General features: G+C 38.9%; 1 protein-coding gene across 5 annotated transcripts in view; it reads left to right on the top strand.

The window, feature by feature from the left end:
- The window catches only part of EDA (ectodysplasin A), a 418,184-nt gene that overhangs the window by 322,405 nt on the left and 77,371 nt on the right, over nt 1-18,408 (top strand). For all 5 annotated transcript variants that reach the window (XM_007991966.3, XM_007991967.3, XM_007991968.3 and 2 more), the window contains exon 2: nt 6,417-6,522. In XM_007991966.3, the coding sequence (XP_007990157.1) occupies nt 6,417-6,522 (106 nt within the window). The remainder of the gene's footprint in view (nt 1-6,416; nt 6,523-18,408) is intronic.

The raw sequence follows: 18,408 nt of genomic DNA, 5'->3' as shown, positions 1-18,408 counted from the left end.
TTACCCAGAAGAAAACAAAGGACTTTGTTTTTTCAGCCTAAAGGTAATGAACTGATTGATAAATGAACAAGACAGCTGTTTCTCCAAGTTTAGTTCAAAGACTGGGTGCATCAGAATCCCCTAGTGAGCAAGTTGAAAAGTCAGATTTTAGGGTTCCACCTCAGACTGACTCTAAATTTGGGAAGGGAAAGGCCTAGGATTCTGCATTCGACACTCATGCCTAGTGATTCTGATGTACACTGAAGTTTGAGAACCACTGACCCATAGGATTCTCAGTCTTAGGATCCCTTTGATTTGATTCCTGCCAGTTGTGTATTGAATCCTTAGTGTACCTCTCCATGATGGATCTCAAAAACTAGGCTGAATTAGAGTAAAATATATATATATATATTGGCTTTAGGGAATGAATTGGTGATAGTCTGCTCTCTGGTTTAAGTATGTCCCCTCCAAAATGTAGGTGTTGCCAATGTGGTGGTATTAAGAGGTGAGGCCTTTAAGAGCCAATTAGGTCATTATGGCTCCTACCTTGAGAATGGGATTAAGGTCGTTTTAAAAGAGGCTTTATGCAGTATTCAGCTCTCTCGCCCTTCTGCCTTCCATCATGTTCCTCCTCTCTGGAGGATGCAGCAACAGGCTGCCATCTTGGAGGCAGAGAGTAGCCCCCACTTCATAATCAAACCTGTTGGCACCTTGATCTTGGAATTCCTAGCTCCTAGAACTGTGAGAAAATAAATTTCTCTTCTTTATAAGATACCGAATCTCAGGTATTTCGTTATAACAACATGAACAAAGACAATCTAATTATTCTTTCAACAGAGTGAGATTTATTAGGCCCTATTACGTGCCAGGCCCAGGGCTAGGCACTAGCTATACAAAAATGTCTGTGTGATCCCTTCCCTAAAGAGGCTTATGAGTAATTTTCTGTGAATTATCTAGTAAAATCAAGGACATAAGCCATGAAATAGAAAATGAATTAAATTTATTCTATGTCATGGTACCAAAAAAGTACCACATAATTTTGTGGGTTTACATATATATATAAAATATGTTTGTAGAAGTGTCTGGAGAGTCACTAGCAATAATGGATGTATCTCTCATGTCTCACTGTTAATGAATTGTTTCCAGCTGAGATCCCTGTAATCTGCAGGTGCTGTTTACAATGTAATTTTACCATAGGAAACAAGGGTGTAATCACTTAATAAAGTGTAAAGAATTAGATTTTTTTTTTGCCTTGAGCAAAATGCCTGGCTGTGGCCAACATTCCTGATGCTTCCTCCCTTGTGCAATAGGAAAGCAATATTCTAAAAGTGAAGACTGTTTTGTTCATATCCTGCAACTTGCCTCTGGAGGCTATGCTGATGAATGCAAAACTCAAACTAGAATTTCAGACATTTTGTGTGAGCAGCCACTGATTTTCGTCTTTACCATTATACAGAGGATAGTTTTCCCTTCTACCTCTAACTGAGATGCAAAAAAGGGCCCTGCGAATAGGGACTCTCTCATTTTAAGCAGTGTTTTTGTGTTGTTTTCTTCTGGTTTTTATTGAAAAAATAGGAACTGCGTGTATTAGTCCATTTTCATTCTGCTGATAAAGACATACCTAAGACTGGGCAATTTAAAAAAGAAAGAAGTTTAATTGGACTTACAGTTCCACGTGGCTGGGGAAGCCTCACAATCATGGGGGAAGGCAAGGAAGAGCAAGTCATGTCCTACGTGGATGGCAGCAGGCAAAGAGAGAGAGCTTGTGCAGGGGAAGTCCTCTTTTTAAAGCCATCAGATCTCACGAAACTTATTCACTAATTACGAGAACGGCAGGGAAAGACTTGCTACCATGATTCAGTTCCCTCCCACCAGGTCCCTCCCATAACACAGGGGAATTAATCATGAGATCTGAGCGGGGACACAGCCAAACCATGTAACTATGTTCAAAGCATTTTCGTATACAGGCAGGCAGTTCTCTTCTAATGAACACTTGATTTATGAATGTCCCATATTCATCAACAACCTCTCTTGAGGGACTTTGAACTACTCTTCCTACTCATGGAAGGTGGAGTTGTTTCTGCTGTCTGCAGAAGTTTGTTTCTCCCTCAGCCCTCCTCTTCGGGGGGCTTGAGTTCTCACAAGCTCCTATTAGAACCTTAGAACAGTTAATACAAGAGTATCTTTTCCTACTGCCACCACTAGGACATAGGAAGGTGCTAGGGCCCCTGCCAGAACTCCCATAGGAGCTGAGCCCATGAGGGAGCACAACAAGTATGAGGGAATCTCTGGAATTATAGTTGGTAATGGCGGGGAGGTTCTTCATTTGCATTTCAAAAATCTCTTTTCCTAGAAATAGCATTATGCTTAATAACCTACTCTTATAGAATTTGTGTATGATAGATTCACCTATCTAGACCACAGCCAGAAATCAAGTAGTAAACAAATGGCTTCTAAGCCACTAGAAAATATGCATCTTACTTATTGGAAAAGCCATTGAAAACCACACTCATTGCCTGTTTATTCTGTTTGTACATGAGTCTAATTAGTTTTAACTAAATGTCAAGCCTATAGCAAGTTATAAGCAGCAAATCTGAAGGGACTGGACAAGATGTTACAGGTAGGTAAAGTGAAATCTGATAGTTGAAGGCAAGGTAAAGGATAAAATAACATTAAAAATAAGTTTAAGCACTCAAAAACCAAGCACAATGAAACAGTACTTCACATCCACCAGAATGGGGGATATACTGACAGTACCAATTGTTGGTGAAGATGCAGAGCCCTGGGACCCTTATATGTTGTTGGTGAGCATTTAAAATGGTACAGTCACTCTGGAAAATAGTTTGGCAGTTTCTTACAACGAATACCATGTAACCCAGAGGTTCTACTCCTAGGTGCTTACCCAAGAAACATGAAAACATAGGTCTACACAAAGACTTGTACATCAATGTTCATATGAGCTTTATTTATAATAGCCCCAAACTAGAAACAACCCAAATGTCTATCAATGGGAGAATTCATAGAAAAAAATGTGATAGAGCCATACAGTGAAATACTGCTACTCAGCACTAAAAAGGAATGAACTAGTGATACACGCAACAACATGAATGAATCTCACTAACAGTATGTTGAATGAAAATTCATATTCATACATATGAAAAGTTATAATGGATGATTCTAATCTAGAACAGGAAAAATTAAGCTATTGTGATAGAAATCAGAACAGTAGTTGTCTCAGGGTCGGAGGCACTGGAGAATGACCGAAGGGCACAAGGAAAAATTTTAGGGGGTGATGGAAATCTTGATTTATCTTGATTTGGGTGGTAGTTACAAAAGCGTGTCCATTTGTCAAATCTCTTCAACCTGTATGCTTAAAATTTTTGCATTTTATTGGATGTAAATTATATATCAAATTTTTATAAGGTACAAAAATTTCAGAAGGGAAAAAATCCTTCAGAAGATCCCCCTGCTGTAGGATCTAAGTCTAAATTCCTCAACATGATAATCTGGCTCTTACTTAATACTCCTTGGCTTATTTCTCACCATTCCCTCTCCTTATTCCACTTATTCTAAGCTACTTATAGTTCCAAAAATTGTTATTCTTTCTTTTTCCTCTGAACCTCTAAGCACAGTGCTCCTTTTTCCTGGAATTCCTTTTCCATTTTCCATTTATCACTAAATCCTTGACATCCTTTAGGACTCACAGAGGTAGCACACCTCCTCCAAGACGACTTGTTCACTTTCAGTTTGTGTTAGATACTTCCCCTCTTGCTCCCAGAGAAGTTAAAGTTCCTCTCCATCAAAGCATGTATTGCTCTATCATGTAATTGTAATATTAAAAAACCCTCAAAACCATAGTGGACTGAGGTCATTTAACATGCAGGCAAATAGTCCTCCACATATTCAGTAAGCCCTGAATTAAATCACATATTATAAACTTATTTCTTTTTTATTGCATTATACTTGGCCCTATCATATACTTTAATATTCACAAACACTGAAGTAAATATTATTATTACTGGGGTTTTTGGGTTTTTTTTTTTTTAGTTTTTATTGTAAGTTCAGGGGTACATGTGCAAGATGTACAAGTTTGTTACATAGGTAAATGTGTATCCTGGGCGTTTATTGTACAAATTATTTCATCACCCAGGTATTAAGCCTAGTATCCATTTGTTATTTTTCCTGATCCTCTCCATCCTCCCACTTTCCACGCTCCAATAGGCTCCAGTGCGTGTTGTCCCCACCATGTGTCCATGTGTTCCCATCATTTAGCTCCCACTTATAAGTGAAAACATGCCATATTTGGTTTTCTGTTCCTGCATTAGTTTGCTAAGGATAATGGCCTCCAGCTCCATCCATGTCCCTGCAAAGGACATGATCTTGTTCTTTTTTAATGGCTGCATAGCTGAAGTAAGTTTCAGCACTCAAAGTTATTAGGAAAACTCTTCTATCCAGGATGACTTGTAGAGTTGCAAATGATTGAGATTTTATTGTAAACAGCAATAAAATCTGTTGGTTTTATACTATTATTAGTACATTAGCTTATTTATATTGTGAGTTAAGTAACTTTCTGTGGGCTTATCGGGAAAACTAGCCAAACTTTATTATGTTGATTTTATGAGAAAATGCATTTTTACATTCCACTTAAGTGGCTCAAAAATACTACTCAGTTGAACCATGTGAAATTGTTGATTGATGTTCAACCATTTTTGAGAAAAATGGCAGTTTATTTTGAAATGCAATCCTGTTGACAAGATGGAAATTACCTACACATTGATTTATTAATTTTATATTTAATACATTCATGTATCCTTCAAGGTGCTAATCCTACACCTTAAGGATATTGGGTAAATCACAGAATTTTGAAGAAAGTTTGTGTAGAATATTAGGACTTTCTTGGGTCCAACCCATTTTTTTCCACTTAATCAGAGATGGAGCAGACATGAGGACTCTGGAATTGTTTATTTTTTGAACTGATAATAGAATGCAAATGCAGATTCATTTGTTCTTTTTCAGGCCCCAAATTAACCATTCTATTTTGAAGATTAAGTTTAACAATAATAGTGGTAGCAAACATTTATTAAGTGCATACTACATGCTAAGTACTGTTCTAACTCTACAACTGTTTTATCTGCAAAGTACTATTATCATCCCTATTTACCGATGAGGAAACTAAAGCTTCAGTAATTTGTTCAAGGTTATACAGCTAGTAAGTGGCAGAGTTGGCATTAGAATCACTCAATCCTACTACTGTGTTTACTGTTTACCTGAAGCACATGGTTTTACCACAATAAAGCACCCACGCTAAAAGATTATGATTCAATTCTGCAAGTATATATTTAAGCTATGATCATTAGTGAAGCCAGACTCATTCACATATGAAACATATTATATTATTATAAGAGACCATTATAAGACAGTAGAGGACCAGGTACCAAAATTAGTTTTATAGACCACAAGTGCTATAGGAATCTCAGAAGAGGGGAAAATAATTGTGTGCTTTGTCATGACTTAACTCCCAGAGCACTGACATGGTACCTCAGTATTGGATGCACAGCATTTTGGGAACAAACCAAAATTACATCATAAATAGGAATGCGGCAAAATCATGAATGTGTAATAATGAAGTCCAATGGAGAGTAGCAAACTCAAGGTTTTCTTTCTTTCTTTCTCTTTCTTTCTCTTTCTCTTTCTTTCTCTTTCTTTCTCTCTTTCTCTCTCTCTCTCTCTCTCTCTCTCTCTCTCTCTCTCTCTCTCTTTTCTTTCTTTTTTTTGACAGAGTTTTGCTCTTGTTGCCCAGGCTGGAGTGCAGTGGTGCGACCTCAGCTCACTGCAACCTCCGCCTCCCGGGTTCAGGTGATTCTCCTGCCTCAGCCTCCCCAATAACTGGGATTACAGGCACCCCCCACCACACCCAGCTAATTTTGTATTTTTAGTAGAGATAGGGTTTCACCATGTTGGTCAGGCTGGTTTCGAACTCCTGACCTCAGGTGATCCGACCACCTTGGCCTTCAAAAGTGCTGGGATTACAGGCATGAGCCACTGCTCCCAGCCAAATTCAAGGTTTTCTGTTCAATTTTCTGTTCAACTCAGATTCTGAGTGAGCATCCTCAGTATGTGTGGGAAGTTAGAAGTTTGTGGCTGGGCTCTCTGAATCCCAGAAATATATGAAGAAATGGGACCTGATGGATTACTTATTAGATATTCAGGGTGGAAGAAATGGGATTCAGAAATTAACCAAAATTTCATGCCTACATGATTAGAATAATAATGGTATCAAAAATAAAATGGTTTGTACAGTGGAGGGGAAGATGGGCTCAGGCTTTAGATACATCAAACTTAAGGTACAGGTAGACTGTCTATGGAAAGCTGGTTTTTTATGTTGGCTATGACTGAGTGGGGTCAACCTTTGACTAATGTACTTGTAATTTTTACAGATGGCCCTATTGAATTTCTTCTTCCCTGATGAAAGGCCATACTCTGAAGAAGAAAGTAGGCGTGTTCGCCGCAATAAAAGAAGCAAAAGCAATGAAGGAGCAGATGGTAAGTCTATTCAGCTGATCCTTTATCATTTCTGAATTATCTGTTAGTAAAAGTATCCTTTTAAGAACTACCTTCTCCGTAGGGCACAGTGACTCTTGCCTGTAATCCTAGCACTTTGGGAGGCCCAGGGGGACAAATCACTTGAGGTGAGGAATTCAAAACCAGCCTGACCAACATAGTGAAACCCTGTATCTACTAAAAATACAAGAAAAAAATTAGCCGGGCCTGGCTCCAGCTACTTGGGAGGTTGAGGAAGGAGAATCGCTTGACACTGGGAGGTAGAGGTTGCAGTGAGCTGAGGTTGCGCCACTGCACTCCAACCTGGGTGGCAGAGTGAGACTCCATCTCAAAAAAAAAAAAAAAAAACCTACCTTTTCAAGTGTGCTTTATGATCTTATATACTCTCCATAGACCCAAGGTCATAGACTTTCTGCAGCCTAACCTAACAATCAGTTCTTTAACATAGAACTAACTATACAAAGATCCTCCCTCCTCCAACTCCAGATACCTTTAGTCCTTTCTCAGTATGTCTGAGAGCCAATGGTAGCATTTGTATCTCTCAAGATCACCCTCTGTAAGGACCTCATCTCTCCCGGAGATGTCCCGCACCTATTAAGGTCACCAGGAGGATTTGGTCCTATTCTTGGAATTGACAGTGTTGTACCCTGCTAGCACTTACATGATGTGCTAATTCCAATGATAATTTTATCAATGTTGGTATCCACTACCATGCCCAAATCTGAACTAGACCTTCTAGAACTAGTTTATAAGTTTCTTGTGGGCAGAGATTTCATTTCTCTTTGTATAATCCTAGAATCTAGCCTACTATCTGGAACATTGTTGGTGTTTGTTATGTAAGTTGATGATGTTGACTGCCCCTTCAGCTAGGCAGTGATGTATCAATGGAAACCATCCCTGTTCTGGGCGTAATAGCTTTGAATTAACTAGCAATGCATTCTGTGGGGCATAACAAAATGTTGAACTAGCTCCTGGGCAGGGTCTTTGAATTGCTCTGATATTTCAGCATCACTCTGTCAATTGACATAATGCTACCCCTTTGGGCACAGGGGTTTGTAGAATATATAGCTCTGGGCTGCTGCAAAGGCATCTGGATTCAAAGACAGTATGTGTCTGGCTACATCTGCCAATAATATGTGTCTGGAGGGTTACAAAGCAATATGACTTTATACAGATGAAAATGAAATTTTTAAACTGACATTTGTTGATGTGAGTAAGGGCCAATGATGGAAGCAGTTTTAGAAGGCAGGAGCTATTAAAGAGATGGAGCCAGGACTTTGTCAGTAGGGACAAGAAGAAGTATAAATGGCTGAAATCTGAGAAAGAGCTCAGAACAAGGACCCCATAATAATACAAAAAGAAAAAAAGAGAGCAGTAAGATAGGGTTTTCTAGTCAGTGGAGATGGCGACAGCATTGAGCCTTTGAATGGAGAACTGGACCACTGGGACCATTCTCTAGAGCAGTCATTTTACATACAATTGATGACCAATTCAAGCCTAAGAAATGCAGTCCATGAAGTAAAAATTACCCATTATTCACCTACTACTTGTAGCCAGTTTCCTAGGAGTCTTCTGGATATGTGGAAGCAGGGAGCTGAGAAGCATGGTCCCTTTCCTCTCCTAATCATCTCACCCTCTGATACATGTAAGTCTCTCCACCTTTGGCTTTTCCCTTGAGGCTGCTCCCACAGCCATCAAACTTTACATAATCCCTGGTTGCAAAGGAAGAGAGGAGACAGGTGGTAAGAGCAATATCACCTTCTATAGTGAGCGTGGTCTTCCCTCCCTGTCTGAGTGGAAAGTCTTATGGCTTCTAAGGTTTACCTCTTCATCTAACCTCCCAAGTTTTCTCTTAAAGAAGGTAATTTCCTCCTTTCCCCAAAACTGCTTTATCCAAATCCGGCTACCAACATCTCCGATACTGGTCTTCCTTAGAGTGTTTATTCTGTCCTGATACAAAACAGTTTTCTCTCTGGTCAAGGTCAAAGCCTCTCTTATTAATTTTTAGCACTTCTTATCTACTTCCCTCCTGATCTGATACTCTAGTCAGTCACTAGACTCTAGTCTCTTGGTGCCAATGCCAAGTTTCTCATGCAATCCAGGCATTTTTCTTTAATCAGTATAGCTTGGAGGAATCTAAGAGTCCCTTAAAGTTAGGAGTAGAGAATGCCTGGGGGTCCTTGAATTTTATTAGATTTACAACTTTTCACCTAGTGGTCTGGAGAACCATTTCTTTAGATGTGGCAGGTGCGCCAATGAGTTAAAGAGTGATAAGTCAATCCAAATCTCCTTTTCCTTTGAACCATTCTTGTTACTCTGCTGAGTGTATACTATATTTATTCAATACACTCATCAAATATTTACTAAGTAAATACAGCAGCTTATATAATACTTGAATAAACATTCAATAAGGATATTTTTTTAATATCGCCACTGCCTAGAAACAAACTTGGCACCTAGTAGACCCTCAATAAATATTTCCTGTTGCCCTCAAAGTGATTTACTTCCAGCATAAAGAGACAATAAATAAAGTTGGTTAAATTTGACAAGTGTTATGAAGAAAAATATAGCCGAGCAACAGGGAGAGACAGTGATGGGGTATGCTGTAAGGTGATCAAGGAAGGTGTCTCTGATAAGGGAACAGTTGGGAAGAAACCTGAATGAAATGAAGCAAGAGCTATGCAAATGTCTGGGGGAAAAAGAAACAAAATTCAAAGGCTCTGAAGCAGAAGAATGTTTGGTATGTTCCAGAAAGATCAGTGTGGCTGGGAGCAGAGTAAGAAGAGGAAGAGGGAAGGAGATGAGGTCAGAAAGCAAAATCCAATCTAGAGCCTTGTTGGCCAAGGTAAGGACTCTGGCTTTTATTCTGCATGAGATGGAGGACCATTGGAGGATTTTGAGCAGAGGAATGACAGGATCTGATGTATGTTTTAACAGCATTCCTCTGGCTGCTGTATTGAAAATAGGCGCAGAAAGAAAGGATACAAGCAGGAAGAATCTTTAGGAGAGTATTACCATAATCCAGGCAAGAGATGATGGTGGCTTAGACCAGGATAGAAGCAGTGTGGGTAGGGAGAAGTGGTCAGATTCTAGAGAGATTTTGAAGGAATGGCTGAAGGATTTTCAGATTGATTAGATAAGAGATATGACAGACAGACAAGAGGCATCAGTGACCCCAAGGTTTTGGACTTAAGGAACTAAACAAGTAGAATTGTCATTTCTGAGATGGGGAAGAAAAGGGGAGACGTGTGTAAAGGAATATGGGGAGAGTTTAGTTAGGCTTGTTAAATTTGAGGTAGCTATTAGACAGCCAAGTGGATATATAAGTCTACACTATACATCACTGTGTATCATGACAATGAGATATCTCTCTTTTGTACAAATAAAGGACTTCTCATTGAAGAAGCAAGTCAGTCTGGAAACTGCTCTGAACAGATAAGAGGTAGGATGGGATAGGTAAGTTATATTGGGGTGAGTTAAGGCCAAAAAAAATCTATGCCAAGAGATTTTTTTTAAAATCTTATCAGGTGTTGATTCTAAATTCACAAATTACTTGATATATTATAATAAAAATTTAGCTATCTAAGCTCAGGTTTGACTCACAAGTGTTAAAGAACAAGTCATTTACCTTGAAGAGTTAAGAACATGGCAGAAGTTCATGACCAGCCTGGGCAACATGGTGAAACCCCGTCTCTACCAAAAATACATAAAAATAAATAAGTAATGGGTCACTGTGGCACACACCTGTAGTCCCAGCTACTCCGGAGGCTGAGGTGGGAGAATTGCTTGAGCCCAAGAGGCAGAGGTTGCAGTGAGCCAAGATCGTGCCACTGCACTTCAGCCTAGGCAACAGAGTGAGACTCCGTCAAAAAGGAAGAAGAAAGTCTAGACCCAACTTCATTTGTTTGGTCATTCATCATTTAACAAATGCTTTTTACAGGTGCCCGCCACGACACCCAGCTAATTTTTGTATTTTTAGTAGAGACTGGGTTTCACTATGTTGGCCAGGCTGGTCTCGAATTTCTGACGTTGAATGATCCGCCTACCTCAGCCTCCCAAAGTGCTGGGATTACAGGCGTAAGCCACTGCACCCAGCCTAGACTTTCTTTCTAGGAACTATAGATATTAAGCTTAATGATCTCCACAAATCGCTGTGGGAGAAAAAAATTTTAATAAATGGTTCATTAACTCTTGGAAAAGGAAGGGATGTAGTGATCCTTAGGAGCCTGCATAGGTTTACCAAGAATAAATCAGGCTGCAGAAGCCTATTCTCCTCTTTTCATCAGACTATTAAACTAGTTGATTAGAGGCATAGCATATGCATTGTCTATCTTGCCTTTTAAAAAGAAAGTCAGTGGCAATATCCAGGGTATATACAATCTTTCTGACTCACCATTCAAGAATGACTAGGCTCATCTCAGTTTCTCCATTCAAATTACTTTATAAATGAAGGCATTGGCTAGCTAAGCAGGAGTCCCAAACACATGGTTAGTTTCAACTCTTAGAAAAGAAGTGAATTTCGTTTTCTTTACTACATTTCTTCCTTGAATTCACTGACTTGAGTTGGCCGGAAGTATTTCAGATCATTTAAGTTTATTTGTACTAATTATTTGAGGCCTTTGGTGGTGGTTGTTCTTCAAAGAAAGTATGATACTTTCATTGTGGGTATTGAGTCACAACAGTTCTAGAAATCTGTGCCAGGATTTCCTGCTGTGTCTTATCTTTGTGATGTGTTTCTGAAGTAATAATAGCTCCAGGTGGCTTGTTTGGTCATCTCTTGCACAGCACTCCAGAAATCCACAGAACTTTATTTTCTAGTTAGAATGAAATGTAGAATGTATTTGGGAGGTCATGAGGCCTTAGAATCAGGTAAAATGGATCCAGAATTCCCAAGGAGGTAGTTTCCATATTTCACAAATATTATTGTAAAAACATCTGTTTTCTTCCGAAAGGAGAGTTTTCAGGAGTTAATAAAAATCTTAATATCTCTCCACACCCGCCTGCCTTCCACGTTTCTGTCCTGGTAAGAGAATGAAAGTGCAGCATGGTGTAATAGAAAAGGTACTAGACTGAGCTGCAGTTTCTTGATCCCAATCTTGATGTCACTGCCACCTTACCAGCCATGTGATCTTGGAGAAGTCACATACCTCTAAGCTTCAATTTTCTTGTCCTTAAAATGGGGATAATTAGCCCTGCTTACCTCATAGAGTTGTTATATTTATCAAAAGTGTTGATATCTGCAAAAGTACCTCCTTTTTATTTTATTTTATTTTTGAGAGGAAATCTCGCTCTGTCACCCAGGCTGGAGTGCAGTGGCACGATCTCAGCTCACTGCAGTCTCCACCTCCTGGGTTCAAGCAATTCTCCTGCCTCAGCCTCCCAAGTAGCTGGGATTACAGGCACCAGCCACCACACCTGGCTAACTTTTATATTTTAGTAGAGACAGGGTTTCACCTTGTTGGCCAGGCTGATCTCGAACTCCTGACTTCAAGTGATCCGCACTCCTCAGCCTCCCAAAGTGCTGGGATTACAGGCATGAGCCACTGCACCTGGCCTGCAAAGATACTTCGAAAATTATTAAGTGCTATTACTATGCTCTCTCTGGAAAATGAACATACTAGTATGGTCTGCCAGGCATTTGGGGCATTCACTTTCCCTAATTTATGGACAACAATTATAATTTCTTCAAAAATGCTCTCTATCAGCCAAATTGCCCATTTTTGTTCTCACTCATGCTATCCAGGCCCATAGGAAGAAGACTCCAAGCCTCACACTATGGCCTACCTCATCATAGCAAATGATCACATCTGTACATTGCTCTGTGGCACTATCTCACTCTGGCTGGCTGGCTGTATATATGTAACCCTTTTTGTTAGTATCCCTTAGAAATTTCTCTTCCTTGTAGTTTACTTTTGGACATATCAAAAAACTTAATATTCTTTTCTACTATTATCAAAGAGCAGAGGGAAAAACAAGATTGAAATATATCCTCTGTACTTCAATTTTTAAAAATAATAATGGAATGGGGCATAGCTACTATTAAATTGATACAGATGAACATGAGAGTCTATGATGTCAAAGAAAACAGACTTTCTGCCTGTACAAATGTTAACTAGAATTAAGAATTGCCCTCATTTTAGTATTGCTCTTGTATTTATTGCTTTCAGAGAGCCATTACTGTGGATTATCAAATGAGAGAGTAAAATCATTTTGAGAGCTGATGGAGTTTCAGGGGCTTGTTCACAAGACAAAAGTAAAGCTTTTGAAGGCTTACCATGTGTGTGGACTCAAAGAGGATCGTTGATTTCAGATGTAGAATCCCCAAGGTTGCCTGCTGGTAGTGGATGCCAACAGCTTAAGTGCCCACAGCAGAACACTCTGGAGAGTGGCTTTATATCAAATAAGACATTAAGTAAGCTAAAATATCTTAGCTTGCTCATACTCCAGAATATCCTTTAAAGCTGTATTTTCATTGATGGAACTAGCCCTGCAGTAAATGTTCTCAACAGGCCATCACCACTAACACTTGGTTAACAAGCATTTTTAGAAAACCAACTACTTGTAAGACATTGTACCAGGTTCTGTAATTGGTATAGCTGCCAAACTCCTGTACTTAGTATGTAAGGCCTAAATTGAACTGGGTATAGAGGTTAAAGATTAAGATGCTTAAAATGTTTATGGGATTTTTTAAATTATAAAAATAATACATATATTATAACAAATATGAGCAATACAGAATCAGGAAAGGTATAATGTGAACATGCCCTCCCTACTCCCTGCCCTGCTACAATAGTACTTATAAAGTTAAGACATCTTTGAGGAATATCTCACTTGCCTAAAGGAGGGGACAGGCCCACCTGACCTGATGTTCTCTAAAGGTCCTTCCTGTCTACTCAGTCTCTCTAAAGTTCCTTCTAGTTATTTTTTTCTCAATATTAGGGAAATTGGTGAACTCTAAGCCAGCAGATCTAGATTCTAATTCCAGCTCTGCCATTAGTAGTTATAGTGGCAGGATGACCTTAGGAAAGTCTTACTTCACTTCTCTGATCTTAGTTTATTCTAAACGGTTAAACTAGAATCAGTGATTCTCAACTGGAGTGTAAGAGATCCAAAAGCATATAAGGAGTTTTTTCGAAGCATGCATACTCCTGGGAATTTTGACCACTCTACACCCTATTAAGAAAACTATACTGAGGAAGGTACTATTACTGATGAGAGCATATCATGTCCTTCAGATATATTAGAATAAGAAAAGATGTTGAACTACTAGAATAGATGGTTGAATTGTTTCCTGCCAACTCTAATATAACTTGTTACTAACTATTCCTGACTTCTATAATATAATAATAATAGCTAGGCTAGTTTTAGCCAATCAGATGATGTCTAGATGATTAAATACTAAGGGTTTCAATTTGGATGGTCAATGAGCCTTTTCATTAGCATCGCTGAGAATGCTCAATAAGGATTAAGTGCAAGCAAATGGTTTCATGAAGTGAAGGCTAAGAAGGTTAATCTGTTGGCTGAGTGGTGAACTGCTAGCTCACTTCTGTATGGCTCCTCAAAATATCACAGGCAGATATAGATGTGTGGTCAGAAGGCACCTGTTGGCTCTGTAGTGTATTACTTACACAACCCTGCCTTACTCTAGATTCTACTCCTTGACCTGTAGGGCCTCTTCAGTCTCAAAGATAAGGAAATACTACAGCTTCCTTTTTTTAAAAAAAACTCATTCATTCAGTAAATGTTTAAGTACCAAACTAGTTGTTAAATCAATGTTTCTTGATCATCCTTCCAGACACTAGGGGCACAGTAGTGAACAAGATAAGACCCTACCCTAATCAAACTCACAGTGGATGATTTCAGTACAGTGTAGTGAGTCATATAATGGGGTAAGCAGAGGGTGCTACGGGACACATTGGCACCTGATCTAGACTTGGGAGGACAGGGAATGTCTCCTAATAAGTGTAACATCTGAGCTGCAAACTGATGGATGCTATAGTTAGCCAAATGAAGATTTGAGGGAAGTGTGCACCAGGCAGAGAGAATATACATGTTGGAAGGCTTAGAGTAAAGAGGGAGCATGGCTCATTTAAGGAACTGAAAGAAGTTTGTAAGGTTGTAGTGTAAAGATCTAAAGGGAAAATGATAATAAATGAGCTGGCCAAGAGGGATCAAATCACGCAGGGCTTTGGAATCCATTTTATGGAATTTAGAAACTATCCTAAAGACAATGGGGAAGTACAGGATCAATGTCAAGAATAGATTATATGGCAAATATCTTCAAATGCTAAACACACATACTGTAATGCAGCAATTCCACTTCTATTTATAGATATACTGACACACTGGAAGTCATTTATCAATGAAGATATTCTTTGCTGTACTATTTATAATAGCAGAGAATTGGAAATACATATCCATTATTTAGGAACTCATTAAATATGATAAATCTGTAACTGGTCATCATGGTTGCTCTGAGGAAGAAAACTGAGTGTTTGGGGCTGAGGTGGGGAGGGAGTTGACTAGTTGAACATGTGCATGTTTTACAAATTTAAAATAAACAGATAAAATTTAATTTTAAAAATAGTCTGTACATGGTAGCTTACACCTGTAATCCCAGCACTTTGGGAGGCCAAGGTGGGAGGATGGCTTGAGGCCAGGAATTTGAAACCAGTCTGGACAACATAGTGAGACTGCATCTCTACAAAATTTTTTTTTTAATTAGCGAATTGTGGTGGCATGAACCTGTAGTCCCAGCTACATGGGAGGCTACGGTGGAAAGATTGCTTGAGCCCAGGAGTTCAAGGCTGCAGTGAGCTGTGATTGAGCCTCTGCACTCTAGCCTGGGTGACAGTACAAGACTGTGTCTCAAAAAAAAAACAATTAAAAAATAAAAATAAATAAAAGGGGCATGATATGCCATTTTCTACTCATTACCTAAATACATTAGCAACAATTTTATAATACATTAACATCCTATTATAATTAGGAGGTGGAAAAACTCATATATTGCTGGAAAGAATGTAAATTGTTACAACCATTTTGGATCTTAATCTCTCTAGTAAAGTTAAACATTAGGATACCTGTGATCCAGCATTCACTGTCTTGGGAATCTATCCTACAAAAATGAGAATTCAGCTGGGTGCAGTGGCTCATGCCTGTAATCCCAACACTTTGGGAGGCCGAGGCAGGTGGATCACCTGAGGTCAGGAGTTCAAGACCAGCCTGGCTAACATGGTGAAACCCCGCCTCTACTAAAATGCAAAAATTAGCCGGGTGTGGTGGCGTGGCCTGTAATCCCAGCTACTAGGGAGGCTGAGGCAGGAGAATTGCTTGTACCCGCGAGGTGGAGGTTGCAGTGAGCCGAGACTGCACCACTGCAGCCTGGGCGAAAGAGCGAGACTCAATCTCAAAAAAAAAAAAAAAAAAATTGAGAATTCTAGTATATAGGTCATACATAAAAGGGTATTTATTATATCAGTGTTTTGTTGCCAAAAGGAGGGATAACTCTAATATCTATGAATAAGAAAATGGTCAAATAAACTATGACATAGACATACTATTGAATATTATGTATATTATCATTCAATGTAATAATAATAGTAATATTACTATTAAAAGGAATGAGTTCTATGTAGTTCTATGTAGGGATCTGAAGTAGCCATGTTCTATTGCTAGGGTTAAAAATGCGAGTTTGAGTAATGTGTATAATATGACTGCATTTTCATAGAGAAAGTTTTTAACATATATTTTTTATTTTATATGTAAACATATAAAATATTTTATAAATATGTACTGGTGTATATACGTGTGTGTGTGTGTGTGTGTGTGTATATATGTATACACACATAGGAACAGATGTGGGAAGGGGAAGCATCAAACAGTGAATATCGATTACCTTGGGTGGAAGAGGGTTGGATGGGAAGGGAATAATTATTAAGTGGTTCTTTATGTAGTTCTATATGTTTGATTTGTTACAATAACATGTGTAACTGTAATTTATAAGAATATAATTTAAAAAGTGGTTAAAGTGGATAGAAAATAATGGACTGGAGAGGGCATAATGAAGACAAAGAAGGGAGGAGATTGCTGTAATGATACACAAAAGGAACAACAGTGGCTGAATTAGAGTAACAGCAATAAAGACAGAAGTAGATAGATTGAGTTCATAGGTAGAAAAAATAGGACTTGGTGTTTTGATTGAAGGGAGAAAAAAAAGAGTCAAGGAAGCCACCCAGGTTTCTGACAAGGTACTATACTAGTCACTGAGATAATAATCAAGGGAAGAGGATGTGTGGTTTTGGACAGGTTGAGTTTCAGGTACCAGTGGGAAATTCAAGGAGGAGAAACCTGCAAGCAGTCTGAGATATGCATCTGAAGCTCAAGAGAGATAGCTGAGCTGAAAATATAGATATGGAGATAATTAGCTACATTAGGACTCTCTCAGTTACAAGTGACAGATAGCTGGCCTAAATTGGCTTAAGATTTTAAAAAAGAAGGAGGTGGAGGATTTATTGGCTCATTTAACTGCAAAGTCCTTGATGAAGCTGGCTTAAAACATGGCTTAACCTTGGGGCTTAAATGATATCATCAGGACTTTCTCAGCTCTGCTTTCCTTTGTATTGGCCTCATTCTTCATGTAGGTTCTCGCTATGAGGTGACAAAAATAGCTACTAGAAGCTCTAGACTTACATCTTACCAATTCAACATGCCCAGTGGAAAGAGGATGCCTTATTCAGTATGAAATATGTTGTTGGCAATGCTGGTGAGAGCAGTTTTAGTACAGTAGTCGGGGCAGAAGGGTTCATGATGAAACCAGATGAGGAATTAGAAAATAGCAAATATAAACAAAAGAGAGGAGGAGAATAGAGTAATAACTAGAGATTCATTAAGCATCTATTATGTGCAAGGCACTGTGTTATATTACACATAGGGACACAAAGATGCATAAAATATGGGATTTTTTAAGCTCTGGAAGCCCACAGCCTTCAGAAAAGAGAAAATCTTATAAGTAATTCACAAAGGTGATAGGTAAGTACTTATATAGAGGTATGATAAGACTGCAATGGGGGCATAGACGAGGGAACCACAGAATGGTCAACCAAATACATTAAATACATCTCTGAGGAGAAGTACATAATGGCTGGCACATACTAGGCATGCATATATGAGAAATTGGGTGACAATTATGTTTTGGAAGGTGAATGGGACTTTGATGAAGAAAGGTAGACAACCCATTTCTAACAAAGGGAAAAGCAAGTACAAAGCTAACCAATCCCCTAGGTTTGCTGGCTTTCATCTTGGCATGAGGCTTGGAATAAGGGCTGAGAGAAAGCCAAAACCGTTGGGCAGAGAAAATGTGAAAAGAGGTCAAAACAGCCTAAGGGGGCCTTCAAATGCCCATTCAGGTACTTAATAAGTGGCCTTTCAATCCCAAATTATCTTAGCATCTTCCCTACCTCACTATTTCTCTCCGCTAGCCTCCATACACAGAAATAAATGTTAGCAAGGCAAGCACAATTCTTCCTTGTTAATAAATATAAAATGTAAGCCATGTATAATGGTTCTTAACACTGGTAGCTGTTTTAATTTCTCTCATCTTCTACTCTACCAATATCTGGTGCAAGGTAGCAAAATACACTTAGTACCTTGATGTAATTTAGAAGCAATGATTGATCCTACCTTCTTCCTTGTGTAAGACTCTTAGCTGACTTAGGGAACATCGGTCCTATGTAATTAACATGTTTACAAATGCTAATTTGTAATGGTGAAGTACCAAGGATGCTTTGCTGTAGGCTTATGAATCTTGGCTGCATTTTACCACTGCTTCCAGTATGTAGCTCCTTTAATGAACCTAGTACTCTGGTA

This window comes from Chlorocebus sabaeus, chromosome X (assembly GCF_047675955.1).
Source record: "Chlorocebus sabaeus isolate Y175 chromosome X, mChlSab1.0.hap1, whole genome shotgun sequence".
NCBI classification, from domain to species: domain Eukaryota; kingdom Metazoa; phylum Chordata; class Mammalia; order Primates; family Cercopithecidae; genus Chlorocebus; species Chlorocebus sabaeus.
The sequence above is the reverse complement of the archived record's forward strand: the minus strand, read 5'-3'. Positions and strand labels throughout refer to the sequence as shown.